The sequence below is a fragment of the Ciconia boyciana genome, chromosome 5 (genome assembly GCF_034638445.1).
Source record: "Ciconia boyciana chromosome 5, ASM3463844v1, whole genome shotgun sequence".
Classification (NCBI taxonomy): Eukaryota; Metazoa; Chordata; class Aves; order Ciconiiformes; family Ciconiidae; genus Ciconia; species Ciconia boyciana.
In genome coordinates, this window is record NC_132938.1 from 12,653,001 (window position 1) to 12,674,751 (window position 21,751).

The window sequence follows — 21,751 nt, forward strand, 5'->3', positions numbered from 1 at the left end:
ATTTTAAAGTTGGCCCTACTTTGAAGACCTCCATAGGTCCCTAATTTGCTTAGGTTGGTGTATTCTCTGAAGACAAAGCCTTAACATAATATAATTCCAAAATAGGATTTTTTGGTGCTCTTGCTGCAATAGGAGTTGAAAAAATACATAATTTGGTCTGTCTCTGAATATTTTATCAAAAGGATCATTTTATTATGCAGGGGCTTAAGTGCAAGTGTCCTGGAGCAAACGTCCCTATTTTGGACAACTTAAGTCCTGAGTTTCCAGGGACTAAGACATCACCTTTGGATGGTACACGTTAGCACATTCCTCACCTGCTGGTTTCCCGGTGGTGTTCCACATGGCCTGTTTTTTTTTTTCCAAAGGAAGCTGGGCTTATGGACACTTTTGAAAATCTTGATACCTCTTTTAAGTACTTTTTAAAGTACATAAAAGTACCTTTTATGGTTTAGGCCTTGGGCTTCTAAAAGCATGCACTTGATACTTTTATCTTAGATTGGATATTGTTTGCCTGTTATTCAATCATAGCAATGTGATTCAGTGCTTGCACATCCAAATTGATGGTTCATGCCCAGCTGCATAGACTTTTTTTTTTTCCTCCTGAGGTTGCTTTTATCACAGAATATAAGATTTCTTTTGTGGTCACAGGCTGGTAGTTTTGAAAGCCAACATAGTTAGAGTCTTCCATTTGGAAACCATATTTTAGTGTTTTCATTTGATTTTCTTATCTTAATGTATCTTAGTTTCTTTAGCCTTTTCTCTTGAATGTCAGAGAGTTAAAAGCATTATTCATTCATGCCTATCAAACACAGTAGAAAGTAAATTATTCCACTTGTGTTTGAGCCTGTTCATTCTTTGCTTAACAGGTATACACCGAAACAATTGCTAAGGAAAAATTCTGGCATGTCAAGTAGCAAACCTTCATCTGCCACCTTGTTCTCTTGTAAACAGAAGTGAGAGATTAAACATGGGTGCGGTCTTGTTTGAACAGAGCACTCATGTTAATTCAAACATGCTTCTCCTCCTGAAACTGCTTGTCTGGATTTGTTTTAGGGATGACATTTTTTCCACTATTTTTTATTCAACAATCCCCCTGGGTTCTAGCCACTTCGGCTGCAACCATTTTAGGACTGGTTTCCAGTAACCAAGCCTGAATTTATAACAGCCCCAGCTCCTAGATGTCATTCATAAAAGTAATGTTGTGTGTCCCACCCCCTCTGGAGCTCCAATGGGGAAAATCTGAGCAAAACTGGAATGCTGTGTGTTTTAACATAGAGCAGTGCAGTTTGTCGTTTGGGGCTGGTTTTGAGGTTACGGGCTCACTTGACGATGAAGCTGATAACCTGGAGTGAAAAATTGCAGGTCACTGGCTTCGGTGGAACTTCATGCTGTTTAACTTGAAAAACGTTTGTGTGGTGTTTCTTATTCTAGGCACATGCTTGTGTTGTGATCAGTGCTGGATGTCTATATCAGTTTTCAAAGCCCTTACGAAAGGAGCTGTTGTAAAATGAAAATATGCATTAGAAATTATGTGATATGTATGAAAGCTAATTCCTATCAGTCGAAACGCTGTGGGAGTGAAGAGAGATTAGATGTGGAGCATTCATATTACAGATGCACTAAAGCCCAAACTAAGGGAAACTGGAAAATTTGCTTTAAGAATAAGGTATTTTGTACCTAAATCAAATGAAATTTTTGAAACTCAAAATCTTATATATATTTCATAATTCATTATGGATTCATAGTTTTAGTTTTATTTATGAATTATTTTCTTAATTATATAATATTTTTTATCAGGAGTCTGCTGAAGGCAATTACTTACATCAGTGTCAGTATGAAGCAGCTCATTTGGTTGAATGACAGAATGATAGGACAGGTTATCCTCAGACATGTTCTATGTGTACTGCTGTGTAGGTAATATATTGATATCCCTGAGAGAAATACTTGTATCTTTTCAGCTTTTTGCATATTTAGGGATGACTCAGCTGGGGAAAATACTGAATGTACAATGCTACTACAGAATATTTTGTGTGTCCCTTGTGATATTTCACAAGAGGTTAGATTGTAAGTACCCCACAGCAGTAGTGCTGAGTGGAATGCAGTTTCTTTGTGAAGTTTCATGATGCCCTGAGGTACTGAACGATATATATCCACAGATCCAGGAGCCTTCCATAGATGCCTGGGGTGACATCGGCATGGGGAAGGGTTTCAGACTCCTTTCCTTGCTGCTTCTGTTGCACTGCTTTTCCTGGGAGCCTTTTTGGGGACCCCCATTGCTATGTGGAAGCAGAGGAGAGGGGGATCTCTACCTCCTGCCAAGGCTCCGTTGCACAAGTGCCCCAACTGTTCAGTGCTGTGACTAAGTGCCCTCATCGAGCGTAACCGCAATTGTAGCACCGACTGCCACATCCCCTGGTCAATGGAGTTGCTCTAGTTATCTTTTGATACCTTTTGAAGTTCATTAGGTGGCAACTCATGCTGTTTCTTAACTTTCCCTCCCCTATCACATAATTGCTTAATAGTTTGAAATATTTATTGAGCGTGAAGTTTAATTACGTCGTAGATGAGCGTAACATTCAATACTCCCTTGGGAACGTGGCACATGGCTAATTACAGCTTTGTAATTAGGCATGCAGTAGGCTTAGAAGAAACCTCTGAAAAGCCTGCTGAGCCCCAGCAGTACAACAGAAAGAAGGGGGAAGAGTGCAAACCTTGTGAAAGCAAAATGAGGATTCAAAATTCAGTAGATAATAAATTTTCCAGAAAATAACAACTGGGCTTCCGAAAGTAATATTTGGGCTAACTTTGAGAGGCACAGGAGAAGTGAATGGGGTGGGAGAGAGGAGAAAAACTGGAGAAGGGAGGAGGCTATAACTGTTCCAAATATATTCAGTTGAGATACTTTTAACATCCTAACGAATACAGGAAAAGTCTATGGTCCCACCAGCAAAGCCTCTGCACTAACTACCCTAAAGAGCTAAGCTCTGGTTATTTACATGAATGCTTGCTTAACTGTGGATAAACCTTTCCCAGTAAATCCCAGTTTAGTTTGACTATTTTGCATTTTGAAGACTCTGGAAAAGATCCTGTAGGTCTTACTTCTGGATTTTGTGGATCAGAGGTTGGAAGTGTTACAAGGATTCTGAACAAAAATGAATTGAAGTGGACAACTACTTAAAATTACACTCTATAAAATGGAGTGCACAGTAGTGCTTCAGAGAGACTATCTGAAAGATTCACTATGGATTCAAGCAAAGGCAATGTAATGCTCAGCTGTCATTTCCTATGAACATAATGTAACAAAAAGCAAAAGAGAAACAAACCTGAGGTTTTAAATGACGTCTAGGAGTTAGGACTTTGATTTTTCTAGTCTTCAACTCATCACCTCCTGCCATCCACTGTGTTGGTTCATTGGTTCAATATGGACTCATGAGGAAGTGCGATATCCTCTGAATTTCCTACATCAGCAGGTTTTCACATGAGGACTCCCATCTAATTACTGACACAGAATAAACATGCTTGTGCAGCATGACCTGGTCACAGCTTACTGCAGGACGGCTGTAGGTTAATTGCAATTTTCCCTTCCTGTGACTTACTCACACTAATGCCATGTTCCTAAGTATTAGTTTTGAAGATCTCTGAATTTCATTAAAAGCACAATTATTCTCCGGGAAAAGAAATCTCATTGAATTAAATAAACATTATAAGTCTGTTTAGAATGATTAGTGGCTTTTTAGCAAGCTACAGAAAAACAGAGGCAAGCCTCATTAATTTACAGCAAAAAGCATCACTTCTTTCTGAGATAACACTGTGGAGCAGGTATTTGAATGTGCAATTAATTACTTTTGTTCTGAGAGACTCAAAAATGAGCGTGTATCTGTACCGCTCATTTTAATGATTGTGTTTCGTAGAGCATGAGGATTTTCCATTATAGTGGTTGCGTTGCAGTAGAGAGGCTTAGCTCAGCCCTTGCTTAGTTCTATATATCTTACTAAGAAACATTTGCGTTTTAATTCTTCCATTGTGTGTTTGCATGTTTTAGGAGAGCTAGCTACATAACTACAGCAAGGTGTGGTGACCCTTCTTACACAGTGCTGTGTCCTATGGGTAACACCCAGGTGAGGAATTACAGCAGCAGCATTCGGTTCCCAAGCTGCAGGCCACCTTCGGGCTTCCCAAAGTGGGATCCCATGGTTGTGATCCCATATCTCTAATCCCAAATGCTGTCAGTGCAGGTGAGAGATTGTGCTTCTGGAGACATGAGTCTCCTCTTCCATACAAAGCCACCGCTGTGACCCATGGATGCATCTGGTGGATCCTCAGCACTTTACTGAACTTGAGCCTCACTGTCTTTTTCTGCTTTCCCGTGCAAGCTGACACAAAATGCTATCCAGAACAAAAGATTGAGCACTATTGACTTTACAAGCCTCAGACTAATACAATTTTAACAAAACAGTACGATGCAGTAGTCCTTTCTAGCGTGGCAATTTCACACTTAAATATATCCAAAATGCTGATGTTCTGATGCTGCGAGCTCCGGTATAGCAGTCTTTTTAATGAAGAACCATTTTTAAACTGTTTACCTTATCTTTTAGCAAGGTTTTCAGGTAGCATCATGTTAACATCACTATGCAGCTTCCAAACTGAGCTCACTTAAATACAGTCAGTTCAGAGTGTGGGCAGAAGGGAACCTCAGTCTGCTCCTCTGTACTCTCCTCAGTGTCTGCTGCGTGCCCAGCTTTGTCATTGATGCAGAGCAGAGAAGTAAATCGAGTTAAGCTGCCTGAATATGGCCAAATTGTCACAAAGGGAATTAAGAAGCGGTTACTAGCACACTGTAAAACACCCAGACTTCCTATGTAAACAAGGCCAACACTAATAAAAAAAGGAATGAATGCTACTTTTACTAATAAGTTTGGCCATTCCTTTAATGGCCCAATGATGCACTGTTAACATAGCTGGATATTTTAAGCTGATCCAATCTTAAAAAAAAAAAAGAAATCATGTTCTTGGCCTTATAAAGCATAGCTTTACGTACACATCGTTTCTCATACCTCAAGATTAATATCCTCCCTATTCCCTATGCATCATTTTCAATTTCCCTTCTTTTGTTTGACTAATGAGACAAGGTAACGCTTCAGTTAAGACAAATTAATATTCAAATAGCTGAGAAGAAAGATAAATCAATCTAACATTTCTTAGGGGTGCATTTTTTCTGCCTTTGTTTGGGAAGAGCTCTAGGTCTTAAAGGTATAAGGTTTAGGAAAGTCCCAACAATAGTGCAGACAAAATTTAACATCATACATACAAAGAAAAGTATGAACATAAACTTCCCACACTGGTCTATTCCCATGGTGTTTAGACCCTTCAAATACTTGTAGACATTTACCATATTTTCCCTTAGTCATCATTTGGCTAAGCTTATACATACTTAGGCCTTTTAGTCTTTCTTCATAAATCAAACTCTGCAACCCATGATTACTTTTGTTACTTTTATCTGAAGCTTTGCCAGTTTGATGACATCTTTCTGGGATCAAGGTTTATTCCAAAATTTGCAGACAGAACTGTAATCATTGCTGCTTCTAGGGTCGTTCCCAAAGCTAGAGCCCATGATGCTTAGGAAAGGGATGGTGAACGTTTCTGAGATGCAGGGAAAACAGTGGGAATTATGCTACACTGGGCACACACTGGTGTCCTCAGAGAAAGTTCAGACAAAAGGGGAACTGTTCCCTTCTACTAGAATTGATTTTGCGTGTGGATAATGCATTGATGGAGTAAGAAACTTTGCTAATATTGCAGTCTGGTTGTTAGTCCTTGAGATGAGGGACAGCATGTGGAGGAAAATTAAAAGCAAAGAAACTGCCTAGTGGAATGGGAGGTGGAAATAAGTGAGCTCGTGCTTCCCCCATCTCAGTCTCTGCTACTGCATCCCTGGGCTGGAAACTCTCAACTCATTTTGAACCAGGTGATATCAACTGAGAACTTCTGTGAGGGGAAAAAAAAATGTTGCTGGTGTAAAACAAAACTTCAGGATAATTAGAAAATGAGTGCATGCAAGGAATGAAGGTGATGTCATCTGGATACAAGCAGAGGAGCAGAACGCGTATCTGATTCATACTGGCTTGGATAGGTGCATGCAGACTGAAAGCTTGCTAAGCCTGAGGGCGAAGCAAAATGATAAATGGCAAAGTATGGCCTTGGAGAGGAAAGGGGGAATTGCAGAGCTTGTGCTGAGATTGGTGGCAAGCTTCGTCAGGAGGGGAAGTGTAGCGAGTATTCACACCCTGCAGAAAAGGCCCGAGGCCTGACATAGGGCTTGCTGACTCTCTCTCCATTGACCTTCAGTATTGAAATAGATCTGATGAGACCACAGCAATTTCTAGGAAGAAATGGTGTAATTTACCTCAAGAAAAAAAATGGTGAAATTGTTCCTTTTAAAGTTTTACATCTGCTATGGTTTTGGATGATTGGCAAAGTGGGTTTACCTGCAGGGTATAGGCTTTCTGATTTTCTCTTTGAGTATGACCTACAGTTTGTCACTGCTGTCTCCTGAGTGAGGGGACATCTCAAGTCTTATCCACAATCTGGAAAGTAAGATAAAATAAAACATGATACACTTTGCTCATCCAGACTTCTTTTTCAATCCCACAACTTACAGACAGGTTCCTTGCTGTGAGAAATTGCTGAAGTTAAGCTTGCTCACATTTGTCCACTGGATTACCAGGAAAATATGAAAAAAAAATCAGTGCAGAGAGAAGTTACTTCTTCTTTCCAGACCCAGTAGAATTAAATTCTGTTAGTGAGAGATTGTTTCTAAAATACATTGTCAGATGTTGCTCATTTCCATGCGATACAGGATCTCCTTTGCCAAATATGCACGGTGTGTTTGTTCCATGCTATGCATAGTGCTTATGGTGGGTTGCTATCATTGGTCAAATGAAAAATGAAGGCTCAGTTCCAAACTTTTAGTCACTGTTGTTCTGAATACATGGGTTTTCAAGGGAAAAAAACCAAGGCTGTCCTTTTTTAAGAAACCACAAGGGCCCATAATGACCATTCAAGGTAATTAAATGTAGTGATTTCTTAGAAACAATTTCATTAATTTTCCTTGAGTAATTTACATTACAAAGATAAATGCCTTGTTAATAAGTGGAAAGTAAAATTTTGCTTTCGAATTTGTCCAAAAAATAGCTTTGTAAGGTAGGCCAATGGGGCTGTGTCCATCCTGGTCAGGTAGACCATCATGGGATTACCAAGGCATGTTAGCAAGCTCCCAGCCACAATTTTGGCTAATAGCAGCAAGCACTCTTCCAGACAATGCTGGGACCTCATTCAAATGATAGACAACCTTGGCTTATTTGAATTACCAGAAAAAAACGTAGTCTAAATGACCCAGTGGCTCTCTGCCTCTGAGGAGTGCTGTGCTCCCCTCTGCCTTCAGCATCTTGCGCTCAGCATTTGCAGGCAGCATTATTCACATTTGTGAGGACTGTATCTCCTTTAAAATTACCCTCCTGGCTGGCTTGCCAGCATGCATCTTGAGAATGAGTGATGTGGACTAGATGGTGTTTTTGAGCCTCCTCGAAATGACGAGGACGTTGACCCCAGGTTTCTCACCTCCTGGGAGGTTCTGCAACCAGGAGGCAGTGAGATGAAAGGAAAGGGCCGATATCCTTCCCTTGAAATAACGCAGTTGTCTAATGTGTGATGAGCCTGATTCTGCTGTGTGAGGCATGTCCAAGTGTTTCTTGCGCTTAGCAGCTTTGGGAGACCTCGTTTCTGGATGCAGGAGGTGCTTCAGCAAGCACTGAGGTGCTCAGGCTGGGGCTGCCTGGAAGGAGAGCTGTGCCTGGGGACTTTCAAGTCAAAAGCTCGGTTGGGGAGGAGAGGGTTAGATTGCAGGGCTGGTCCCAGGTTTCAAGGAAATCTTTATGGAAGAGGAGAGGCCGTGTTTAAAAATTTGTAATTCTCTGCATTTGCACTGTAGTTGCAGAGTCCTTGAGAAACTCTGTAATTGCACTGAATCTGTCCCTTTCAGACAGTGTGTGTTTAACACGTCGGAAACAGAGAACCATAGCTGATACTACTGAAATGCTTGGACAAGAGTTAGTCCACAATTATCAGAAGAATTTTATAAGATAGTAATTTGTAATTTAAACATTTCTCTTTTCTGCCTTTTCTGTGTGTATATATACTAGTAATTGTTAGGCAAACTGTATATACTTTCCTTATCCTAACTCCTTCCAATTTTTTATGTTGGTATTCTCCCCTCTTCATCTATTTTTTTTTTTAAATATTGAATCATGAAAACATGAAATAGAAGCATAGTTCTTGGCATTTAAAAAAAACCATATATCCAGCTTGGACTTCTGATATGAGTTTATCCCCATGGATAAGCATATTTTGGATTTAAGAATTTAGCAGTGTGCTCTCTCCTTTGTTACAAGGCTGCTATTAATGGACCAGTGTGGTGTCCACCACTCTCATTAAAGATCAAGGCAAAACAAATCCAAGTCTGAAATTACATTGTTATCAATCCCTTTAAAGTCCTGGAATAGCTTGAATTTGTTTCAGCGTGCTCTGTCATCAAGCACCGTGTATAAACACATCTTTTTGCCGAAGACCATAGCTTCTGCTCGGTCGGAACTATATTGGAAAAGATTATTTTTTTTCAAAAGTCACTACTGCCATCAATAATTTCATTTCCCAGCTACTCTGAGCTCATTTGGTTTTGATGCAGTCTTTTCCAGAACCAATTTGGGAATTTAAATGCAAATCCTAATGCATTATTTTGTGGTGTGTTTTAAAACTTAGGAAGGGCAGAAATATTCCTGTGCACAGAAGAGCTTAATAGTACCTTTTGTATTTTCATTTTCAAGAGGCATTTGTCCCCTGAAGAGTTCCAGGAAGTCTTCAAAATGAGCATTGAGGAATTTGATCGTCTGGCACTTTGGAAGCGGAATGACCTGAAGAAGAAGGCCCTGCTTTTCTAGCCCCTCCCGGATAAAATATGTGCTTAATCAAAACAAAAATAGTCTTGCCAGAACTATCACATGCACTTGCTGTTGAACCATTGTCCAGCTTCATTGTGTTAGTATGTGTCGGGGGAAACAGGACAGATTAGATGGCAACGCGTTGGAATACAGAGAATTTGCTAATCTTGCATGACCAGATGGTTTTGTCAGTAACTCCTGGTCCTACCCAGTTTACAACGTGCAAAAAAATCTAGCTTTAAATTTATTGTTGCTTGCAGTTATTGCTTGATGCAAATGGAAGTTATGAAAGGAAGAGAAAAAGTGTAGCTGTGACAAAGGAAATGCATCCAACATTTCGTTCCATTGAGTTTTACAACACAATTTTTACAAAATCAAGTAAGTAATGAATATAAAATTCTCCAACAGGGGATCACATGCTATTAAAAATATGGTAAAAGCCAAAGAAAAGCATGTCCGCAAGCAATTATTGCAATTGTTTATGTGTGGTACTTTTTAAGAATGAAAGCAAAAATATGGAAGCACCTTAATTCTACTTCTTATACTTTAGACACAGCCTACTCTCTAAAAGGTCATATTTGTCTAGAAGGTAACTAGCTATCTTTAATTACAACACAAGAGTTTTTATTTTATTAAGAATATATTGTGACATAAGACAGTTATAATGACTAAAATGTATACAGACCTACTTAAAAAGTTAGTCCCATTCATCAGGAAAACTGAAGCCTTATTCAAAACTGGTTTAAGAGTGTATTGTGCCAGTTAACTGTGTTTTCCTACTAGTTTGGGGTGTCTGGAGAACTTTTTTTACATTTCATGCTGATAACAATACCATGTAATCTTAATTATATGCAGATAGATATATCTATCTATAAAAGAATTGTTTTCATTAATATATGTCCTAAGTAAAGACATTCTTACTTTCTCCACTTTCTGGCTTTACACAGTAAGCCATGAGAACTGTGATGGCAATTGGTAGGTGTGGAAATGGAACAGTTCAGCATAAAATGTAACAAAAAAAGCTTGGTGTGCTCTATCAATAATACATCCAATTATAATCAAATGTATAAAACCCTCATGCATTACTATTTGCATGTTTCTATACAAATCAATTTAAAAAAAAAAAACAAACCTATGTGATACTGGTGCAGTACCTTGAAACTATCTTAAATAACAAGCAAAGCTAACAAAATCTAAGCGTTTGATATGAGCGTTAGACCTTAATATCTCTTCCAGCTGAAAGACTGTATTAAATTTAATAATTTCATATAGTCAGAAGAATGGTTGCTGACAAAGAATGTTTTAAAGCGAGTTGCTAGTTTTGTGTGGTACTAAAAGAGCATTACAAAAAGTACATTTTTCAGCCATGTGTCAGTATTCTGCATTTTTACTGCCTTGAATGTTTGTACTCATTTCCTACTTCACTATGTCTTTTTGCATTTCCTCAAAGTAACTGGTTAATATATGCACTACAACACACTGTTTCAACTGGCCCAGCATTGGAAAAACCATAGCATTGAACATGCCTTCTTCCAACTAACTTTCAAAATCCCTGCTGTTGGAAATAAATATTTTCTCATGACCTAAATGTTTTGTCTGATGATACAAATGTTTAAAAAACTCATTAAACAAATACATAACTGAATGACTTTGCTAACGTGTGTATAATTTTTAGATTGCACTGCTGCTCTGGATAGGGTCTTCCCATGATATTAATGTAAATAATATGTAATTTGCATTAGTTTTGCTCAGCGAGGAGAGCGTTAAGTGTACCTCCGAATGTCAACTTACTGTAAAGTTGGTCATGATTTAAACCATCCACCTAGCAACTGGAACATCTCACCAAGCAAAAGCTGCTCCACTGGTGATGATCAGTGTACAGAACCATTAGCCAGTCTTAACTGAGAGCTCCTGATCACCTGTAGACCACATCCATAATGCTCTTCAACCTCAGAATAGCTTGTTATGTTTTGCCTACATGTGAAAATTGGCAGCCCACTGAAATGGGCCAATCTAAAATGTGATCAGCAAGGCCCATTGGTACTATGAAAATTTAAATCCAAGAGAACAGTTGGTTGGAGAATGATGATGAGTAAGTTTGACATTGGTGAAGACCACTCCTCATCTACACCTTTCTGGGACGTCAGATTGATTACAGGCATCTTCTCCATGAGTAAAAAAATTGCAGGTTGATCAAAGAAATCCATATACCAGTGCAGATCAGGTTCAATGTGGATCTTCATAAATAATTTGAAAATTGCTTAACCACAGCAGCTATTGTACCAGTGTAGGATACAACCTATGCTGCAAGGAAAATGTGCCTTACTAAGCAACACGTGGTCAACAGCTCCATGCTGCTGTGCTGTATTATGCAGATGTATAGCTGATGACAAGTGGGGACAGTGAGATCATGTGAGCTCTGTTTGACCCATTTATGCTGTTTTGAGCCAGTTAGTCTATTATAACATCAACAGCCTTAAACGTGTCTCCTGAAGATCCTTGTCCTACCTGAGCTAAATCAGATATAATTCTTGTTTTACATACCCCCATGTAGATGTTCTAGCTCATGAGCATCAGTTCTTATCACAACGCGTAACTGTACCTAGGAGTGGTACCCATCATCTATCTATATTTGCTTACAAGTCAGTTTGTCATTCTGTGCTACCTTTTATGGTCAGTGAAGAGAAAAAAAGCACTTCAATCACATCCTAATGTTCAGAACTAGTTATATGAATTGCACCTATCATGTTTCTGTCCACTGAATATAAAGCAAGCTAATCCAACTGCAGAAGTATACATTGCAAGCTATCTAATCTTAGATGAAGTTAATTCTATGCGTACAGTCTGTAAGTGAAAATAATAAGCCAGATTTAACCAAGTTGGTGGAATACCAGTCTTGCAACCATTGGCAGTTCCTAGACCATGTTACCAAATCACTTTCAAGCCATCAGGACGGTACTTTGAATTGCACAGATCTCACAAAGCGCCTTAACACAGTAATTCTTTGTGTTCATTATACTGTTCACCAAACAGGCATGTATTCGATGCCAAACACGCAAAAATGTTTTAGAAGACAGTCAGTTTATCAACTTACGTTTCTACTACCAGCCAAAACCAAAAAGGAATTTTGGCTTCCATACACAAAACCTTTGCTGACGTTAGATGAACAAGTACTCTTGTGTGCCCTTCTTATTTCGTTTTCCTGAAAGTTTGAAATGGTCTGTGGATGTCTGTTCTGTGCAAAGGTGGCATAACTCAGTAAGCTGTTCTGTTTTTCAGATGATACATGTCGGTGTATCACTGTATATTTAAAGCGTCTGCTGTCATATGGTGTAGGGACCTATTTAGTTAGGCTTTCTAGCCTAACTAAATTCTAATTTACGATATGATATTGTATGCCTGACTTGGCACCAGCCAAATACATCACTGTAAAAGGGCCATAAAGTGAGTAGTGTTGTAATTCACTTCACTGCTGTTTTCTGTACGTGACCTAAACTCCATAAACCAGAACATGGCATACCAGAGAATACAACATTTGTGTTTCAAAAATTTATCATATTTTCCCCATTTAAAAACTGCAAATTGGAATTTTAGTCATGTAGTCTTTTTTCAGGAACTTAAGAGTGTCTTTTTAAATGTGGATAGACTAACATGTGCATAATCAATGTTCTGGTTTATTTCTAGAGTTCCATATGCTAATCTTAAATAGCATTATGAAATGGAAAATGCATTTCAGAGTAATTAGATAAATCTTTGCCAGAATATTCCATCTGATAGTGTGGTCCAGCATTGGCAGTAACAAACTGAGAGTCTCAACAAATCATCGGCTGTTTTTTAGATAATTCTCTTTCGAGTTATTAAGATACTGTTCCATAGTCCTGTGTTCAAGGAACTGCTGTCTTTCACCATTTTGGTAAGTATGGCTATGGCTATGCAGCTCAAAAGGATCAATATAGCTCTTGAAGGATCCTATTTTGATATGTATACAAGAAGCAAAGGAATTCTGTCAGAGATTTCATTTTCATACTTGGATCTGAAGTGTATGTCTCAGCTGTTCATGACAACCCTGACGTATGACCTAATTCTCACCTCATGTATTTTAAAGAAGGCATGTCTCAAACACAGCAATGAAAGAGCCAACTTATTTCATCATCATCGTCTTTGAGACAAAGGAACACATGGATTTTTGTGGTTGCTGAGGAATATCTGACCCACAATTCCAGATAGGAAAGCAGGCGTGCCAGATTACCAGCATAGCTGTCTGAGAAGGCTGGACATTTTTGTCTGACCTTCTGCTATTTCATTTCCTTGTGGTTCAGGGGAGAACTCTGAAAACTGGAACTGCAGAAACAAAAATACATAGTTGTGAGGAGCTACCTGGAATCTAATAACCCTCTGAGACAAGGTTAGTTCTACATGAACAAAAAAGATAAGTTCAGACTAAGAGAGGCCTTGTCTTACATTCCTCATTTTGATGAGGAACTGTCTATTTAACATTTCCCAAGCGTGACCAAGCCAGACCATTAATTTTATTAGCCTTTTCACAGATCTGCAGGAAAATGCTGTTCTGCTATTTGCAGATGAGCTAGGTGACATCCCAGGCACTGCCATCTGTGTGGCACATGGGCTCCAAGGTGTCCTTGCATTCTCCGGTCCCTTTGACTCGGGCGTGTGAGGAAAAGGGTCATGTTCTAAGCTTCCCAAGATCTAGACTGACCCTTGACCAATGTGATTACCTGATAGCTCACAGGCATGGCTACAATTTTTCAGATATCTTAAATATCTGAAAAAAACACAAATGTTTTTAATATCACAATGACAGACTGCAACCCTCTTGTACATGTAAAATTATACTGGAGGCTTGCATTTCTTCTTCATACCCAGGCCACCTCTGAGGTATGGCCAAATCCTCACAGGCTCACGGGAGGTGCTTGGAGTCTTTGCAGCCCTTCTCACTTTTTCTATTCTGTGAAAAGCCGTGTTAGAAAAGGTGGTAGTCAGTAAAAATGCATGCCTTTGAAACATTAGATCTCAATAGTTTACTTCTCTGATAATGAAGCACACACAGCAAATTGAAGCTTGTCGGGTTATTGCGGCTGGTAGTATTCCCTCCTCGCAACCACCGTCTGTGGGGTAGAGCTAAGAGAAGCAAGTAGTTTTGTGTTTTTCTAAGTGCTCTTATGTTCATGATTTAGCACATTTTCTTCCTACCACCAGTGTTTGACATCTTGAGTACTATGCACGCAGGTATTTGTAAGTAGGCTCCATTTTTTTTTTTTTAATGGTGGAACAAATCTATGCAGAATTCAAGCAGTTTGGACAAGCCAGTAGTCCTTCTGTGCCAGACTGCCCAACAGCAGCAGCTCCAGAGTGATCAGTAGGAAACCAAAACCAGACAGAAGCAACGTGTCCCACATATCTAAATTATAATGATTCAAGGCTTTAGGGAAGAGGTTTACTGTCTCAGCTATGATGTATTTACCATTTGTTAGAAGTCTGGATATCCTTGATTTCTTTTTCTCGATCTTGTTACATTTGTGTCCTGAATGATTTGCTGTTGACCTGTTGTCTCCACTTGCTATGATGCAGTCCTTTATTACATCCTGTAACTCTTCTCTGCTAAAAATTGCAATGTTTTCAATTTCTTTGGAGATTAAAACCTTTCTTGCCCCTGATAATTCTGCTGCTAGCTCCTCTCAGCCCATTGTACCTTGTATGCAGGAGGTGGTCTGACAGAATAAAGGCATTACAGTATTTGCTTTATATTCACCGCATTATGTCAAACATTATAACATCTTTTTCTACAGGGAAAGAAGAAAGGTAAGAATGACTTTGACTTCTTTAATACAAATATACATTATGCTGAAGCCCTGCTAGAGCTAGTCTCACTATTGTAAGCTGTTGGGTTTTTTTTCCCCCGAGTCGACATGCTCCTGAACTCTGACAGAAGAGTAATTTTAATTTTTTACAGTATCTATACATTTTTCTATTAACTGATAATTAAATAGGTAAAATGATTAATAGCAAATTAAAAAATTGAAGTTGACAATGGTCATCTGAATTTTTGGTCATGCCAGTGGTCATCTGGAATAATTCAGTTGTGGAACCAGGTTAATACTCTTCACGCCACTTGACAATTTTGCTAGTCAGACTTTAAAAAAAACCTCTCTCAATTTAAGGATCTGCAATACAGACACTTTGGGCTCCCCAGTTTTTGCCAATTTTATACTAGACATTTTTCATCTCCCAGCTAGCGTCTGATAGATGGCAGTGCCTGCAGGACTTTATGAGTCACTGTATAAGCATCAAATTGTTCAAATTGCATTTTTTTTCCTTATCCTTTTTTTCAGTGTAATAACTGGTTATTTTTATAGTGCAATAAAAATAACATAATAATCAAAGGCTACTGAAATAATTTATTCTATTTTAAATGGCACAGAAGAGAATAAATACCTAATAGAAGCTGAAATGTATCTCTTATTTTGAGTAGGGGCCAAAATTACAGGGTTCTACAGAAGAATGTACTCCTGTTGTCAGTAGTGGGAGGACTCTGCTGCTGTAGGTTATTATGAGGTGCTGAATTTCAAGGCAGACACTTTCCTCCAGGGTCTATAAATGTTTTTTAAAATATTCTATAAAAATATAAATATCAGATTATGTGCTTTCACATTTACTTTATCTTTGTACCTCTGAAATAGGCTCACATATAAATTAGCATATTTCAGGCCTTCTACGCTCATGAGATGACTAAAATTAGTATTTCTATACTAACATCAGTTTGGCAACACTTCTGTTATTCTGAAATTAAAAGTTTTTATGAAAATTTTCTTGAACCCTATCATGCTTACTAAAAAATGGTGAAACTTCTTACTGAAATTCAGTAAGAAATAGAGGCCTAATACTTGCAAAACAAACCTTGTAAGTATACTCACTCTATATCATCAGACCTTGATTTCCAAACACTGTACAGAAGGCAAGCATTAAAGTAGCACATGCTCAACCATAAATAAGGTATTTTTCTTTCAAAATCCTTCTAATTCATTGGCTTAAATAGAAATATTGGAAAGGGAGTTTGGAGCAGAAAAAGTATGGCTTTGTTACTTGTGAAAGTATCATTAAAAGCAAACCTGGCCAAGCTTTCTTGAAGGGATAAGAAAATTACTCATGTAAAAAAGTGACATTGTATCACAGTGAGTCAACTCGAGAGTAAATAAGGGGTGAATAAGGAGTAACTTGAAGTAGCTTTCCCAGTGCTTACGTACGTGTGTTTCTGTAGGAAAAAGTGCAAAGTAATGCACAAGTAAAACAACACAGTGGGTTTATCTGAATAATTGAGATTTTCAACAGAATTGCACAGGCATTATTTTGACAGAGGATAAGTTTAAGACCTGGCTGTTCCCTGATCTTGATGATAAAGGAGAAGGAAGGTATAGAGTTTCATATGTTGTTGAGGCATGCAGGGGGAAAAAGAGGCAGGGAAGGGCTGAGATTCCATTTTTGGCCTAATCTTGCTTGAATTCAAAGAAAGCAGGAGCAAGGAGGCGAGATTTACTGGAAATCTTCTCCCAGTGTATTCAACCTTAATATAAAAATAAAAATAATGAGACTAGGATTATTTTTTTTTTTAAAGTTTGTACTACCCAAAGGTAGAGCTACTTTTCAGTGATGCTGGGGGTTTAATATGCAAGTAATAAAAGCAAGTTAGCATAGCATTTTGAAAATGTCAGGCGCTAAATGCTAAGCCCACTGAAATCAGTGGCAATCTCACCTGCGCAAGACCGCAAAGGTCAGGTTATATAGAAATTCTTCTAAAACTGAAATCAGAAGGAGGGATTGTTTGTTTATCTTTAGCTCAAACAGAAGAATATGAGTGGGAAGTAACCATTTTTAGCTACACATTAAGATTCCATAAAGTATATATTAACCTTTTGTATGTATTCCCTCCTTCACCCGGATGCAAACTCAAGTAGCAGTGGAATGAAGAGCCTAATTTAAGATATTTTACATCTCTGTGAAGAGAAGATAGTTGCAAATAGTTTTGTTACACAGGAGAAGACCTATCTGTGTCGAGGGTAAGGAGAGGCCCGTGCATTATGTAAAAGCTGCATAATCCCTCTTCTTGAAGTTTCTGTAATGCACACCTTTTTCAAATTTGCTTTCTGCAGAAAGGTGAATGGCATTTCTGTAAAAGTAAGTTTTACCTGTATCAGAAGTCCTTTTGGGGCACATATATACTCAGTGCTGTGAGATTCCTGAAACAGATTTTAAAAGTATATCTAAAATACGATTTTTTTTCCCCCAGTGAACCTGGAAAGTATGTGGGACCCAAGAAAAAAACAACTCATTGAAGAGATACTTTAAAAAGATACTCTTAAAAAAATCAGAATTATGCTGAGGATTAGAGTATTAATAACAATATATTCTGCAGTAACAGGATCACAGTATAGGATAAGAAAGGGAAAAAAAAAACCTTTATCAAGAGCTTTCTGCTGTGGGTAGGAGACATTTATTCCTAGTTTGTAAATGCCTCAAGCATCTGAGACAGCTGTAGAAACACTGGTGTTTTCCTTACAGAAAAATCACAGTTTCAAAGTAACAGAAGAAGATTTTTGTTCTAAAAAGCTGTAACTTGCCTTCTGGTTTTGAAATCCTGCCATCATTATGTTTTACTGAAGAGAGTGGTAATTACCGTAGTGTCACTCCATCTCTTGACAGCCCAGCTTGCACAGTAGTTTTGCCTGCTTTTCGCTATTCCCTGAGACCATCCATGCCCCCCATGCCAACACGATGCGAGAGCCGGAGGCCGGACACGGCAGGCAGTGGCCGCAGCAAGGCTCGCTGCAGGGAGCCCTCATCTCCCCTGCCCAACACACCAGTGCCTTCTGCACAGGGCACTGTCTGGTCTCTGCATGAGGTCAACATTTTGACAATTGTAGGTTTTTATGTCTGCTCCAACAACAAAAATCCCTCAACGCCCACCCCCTCCCAAAAAAAAAAAAAAAAACAACCCAAAGAGGCAGATTGTGTTGACAGCCTTTCTGGTACCAAATGACAAGAACATACCGGCTCTTTCTTACAGCTATGATTTCACTTTAAGATACTGAAAAAAACCCCCATCTTCTTATAGAAACATCTTGAAAGGTCTTACTGAAAAGTATTGAGCAGACTTTTGGGGGATACCAATCATCACTTATATCACCCAATAGATTTTCTTATACTTGTTTTCTCACCGGGATGTTGCTGAGGTTTTGGGGCCTCTTAAACTAGCAAATTCTCTGCTTATGGACGCAGTCCAAGGCAGATTTGAAGTGGAATTGAGTGTATCTTTAAAAACTGACCCATACTTTTAAATGCTTAAAGTACTGTTTTCCTGCCTTTTTACATTATTTAAGTGAGCCAAATCCAAATTGCCTGGAGTTCCTTACAAGGCATAAATCACAACAAATGGTTGGAGATTTTTTTTCTCATGCCTGTGTTTCTCAGATTTCATCCAATGTTGATTTGCCAAGGGAAAAAAAAAATCTTAAAACATGCATAATAACTCTTCTAAGCACATCCTAAAGATAATAAATATGGCCTGTCATTGTCATGACTTTTCTCCTTCAACACGCTGGGATTATCTGATGGTTAAAGTCCCAATCTTGTAAACAACGATATTTGGATATCTTACTGCTGGGACTACTCGATTATTTTGGGGTTTTGGTCTGATTATTTTATTTTTTTGTGATAACCAGTACTAAGAAGATTACGGGAAGATAAGTGCATCCCTATGGCTAAGCTTCATCAGGTCATGCCTAAAGCTTGTGAAGACTGTTTCTGTGGTAGTGAAGTTACCCTTGATAGAGTGGGAATTTATTGTGAATTACTGAGAACAAAGATAATATTTGGAACATTGCATGGATGTTTGGTCTTAAAGCTAGAAGGCACTTTGTCAAACACGGAGGACGTGTGTTTCAAATAGGGAGATTTATACAAAATTGCCTTCTACTACTTTGTGTTAGAAGATGATTAGTTTAAGAAGTTTATTGGGTGCAAAGTATGACGTACAGTTACTGTGAACCACAGATTTCCTATTAATGACGTGACTTCAGTTTCCATGCAAGAAACGCCTTAGTAATCAATTGATTTATTTTGGTCATATTGTGTTTGAGGTGAGTTATATACTGTTCCTTTTAATTCTATAGAATAGAATTTGTATTTAAATAGTGTCATTAAGACTCATGGGAAAGAAATTCCCTGAATCACTAAGGTCTATTTTGCAGCTGAAGTAGCTTACAGAAGGCATATGGCCAAACTCAGAACTGGGGGGGGGGATGCCATTTTAAAATGCAGCACTGTGGAAACCAAGAACTCAAATAAGAAAAAAGTTCTTTTGAAAGCTTCAGCTTTAGAGAGAGTTTGTCTTCAAGAAGAACTGGATGTTTGTCTCTTTGATAGATGGCCCATTCTTTAGTCCCTGTGGAGTTACCACCAGAAGACAGGAAGTCCTCACCAAGCTGTCCAACAGCCGAAGGACAAACCCCTTGTTATCTCACTTTCTCATCTGGCGTAGGGCATAAAGTGCTCATTTTCTTGCCTGTCTAGTGATGACTATTTCTCATCTTTGTTTCTTTGCTGATCAGCTTCCTAACATCTTCAGGACACTTCTGTGGAAGAAATACTCTGCAGCGTTGCTGGAACCAAGCACCCTGCTTAGACTGCAGAGGGGCCACACAACGTCGTAGGGCAGGCAGGGGCTATACACTGAAGCGTTACTTCATGTAATGTGGGCGTTAAAATTTATCAAACCGGAGGCAGTAAAGCCACCAAATCCTTGAAGTGCTCACTGCAAGCATAGAAATCAGTGGTGCTAGGCACGGATTACACTGCATGCGCCAGAGCAGCCAAGAGCTGTGCTTTTACAGCAAACTTTTGGATTATTCTCGCTAGCGATCATGTTTCACAGATTGTGATACAAATCAAGTAGCTCTAAGACAGCAATAGCTGAAAGCAATTGAACTGTGGAGAAGAGGAGCTACGGTTTAATTTTTCAAGGCCGACTAAGCCCTTTAATATTGCCAGAAAAATCACTACTTCAAACTACTCCAAACCCCACTCCTGCCAGCTCCCAACAAGCAGAATGAAAAAAAAGGCAGGTAGGAGCAGGCTGCTGCTGTCAGAAGAGCTCATCCAGCAGGCAAGTCCTTCCCTGCCCATACCCAAAGGCAATACAAGAAATAGAACAGCTGAAAGTGAGATTTTAGGCTAAATAATTTGTCCTGACAGTGTTGGGCTGTGAATTCAGCACTCCTGGTTTAGGCTACAGAGATCTCATGCATATCCTAGCTGGCCACGCAGTGTAAATGCTGAATAAATGGAATTTTCCCTGGTTGAACCTGTTACTTTGGGTACCACCCTATTGGAATGACTGAGGATGATGAAACAGGACAGAAGACCACATTAAACTTGGCCAGATCAAACCAAATTTTATTCACCAAAATTTAAGATGCTTAATGAGTTGTATACTGTAAGATGTACAACAACATAAGCGACAAGCTTGTACAGAATGATGAACTTGCATGTAGAATGCTCCACAAATACTTCTCGGAAGAGAACATTTGTGCATCCAACTATTATAGTTGGAGTAAAAGAAAAGATGCTCTAACACCCAGCTGGACTATAGGTGAAGAAATATTGTTGCCTTAACTAATCTTCTTCCTTTAGTAGCATGGCTCTGTGGCCTCAGTTTTCCAATTTCTTTATGGACAGAGAAGAAAATAAATATGTGAACTTGTCAAAGTTGGAATGTCTTTACCCACCTTATGCAAGTTTGCACTGGTTCAGTCTGCAATTTTGTGGAAAACTGCAGCCTGCTTTAGGCTCTCAGAGGGCACTTTTAATCAGTATAAACTTGTACCAACATAAACTGACTCACTTTGCACTCTTGATTTAAATCTGGCTTGTATCGAGCTAAACTAAGGTGACGGAGCCCAGTTTTAAATCAATGTTGGGTCTGTGCACGATTTTACACCATTTAACAAAAGGGCTTAAATTGTGACTTTAGATGAATGGCAACACGCTCCCTGTGCTCCAGGTTAACCCTGTGCTGCGGGTTATTCCCCGCAGCTGCCCGCCACAGTCACACCATCCCCCGGGCACAGCTGGGGAGGGGACGGACCGCGCCGAGGCTCCGGCTGGGATATCGCACTATTGCAGCATTTACTCGGGGAAAAAGCCTCCATCCACCACGGACGCTTTAGTCGGGGCAGGAAACCCGCGTCTGAACTGCCACCATCTGCCTCGCAGGGGGGGGCACTTCGGCTCTCCTGCCCCCGGAGCCCCCCTGCCCGGGGGCTGCCGCACCCCCGGCCCCCTCAGCCCACCACCCGGGGGAAGCCGCACCCCCGGCCCCCTCAGCCCTACACCCGGGGGAAGCCGCACATCCCGGCCCCCTCAGCCCTACACCCGGGGGCTGCCGCACCCCCGGCCCCCTCAGCCCACCACCCGGGGGAAGCCGCACCCCCGGCCCCCTCAGCCCTACACCCGGGGGCTGCCGCACCCCCGGCCCCCTCAGCCCTACACCCGGGGGCTGCCGCACCCCCGCCCCCCTCAGCCCTACACCCGGGGGCTGCCGCACCCCCGCCCCCCTCAGCCCTACACCCGGGGGCTGCCGCACCCCCGGCCCCTCCCGGGGCCGCTGCGGGCCCGCACCGCCCCCCGCCCGCCTTTGTTCCGCTCGCTCCGCCTCGCCCCGTCCCCTCCCCGCGGCCCGCGGCGGT

The 21,751-nt window shown here is 40.0% G+C and overlaps 1 protein-coding gene across 1 annotated transcript in view; it reads left to right on the forward strand.

Moving 5' to 3' along the window:
* Positions 1 to 9,242, forward strand: part of ABLIM2 (actin binding LIM protein family member 2) — a 57,908-nt gene extending 48,666 nt beyond the window's left edge. The window contains exon 15 of the mRNA XM_072861804.1: positions 8,880 to 9,242. Within this exon, the coding sequence (XP_072717905.1) occupies positions 8,880 to 8,993 (114 nt within the window). The 3' untranslated portion in view covers positions 8,994 to 9,242. The remainder of the gene's footprint in view (positions 1 to 8,879) is intronic.
* Positions 9,243 to 21,751: the final 12,509 nt, after the last annotated feature.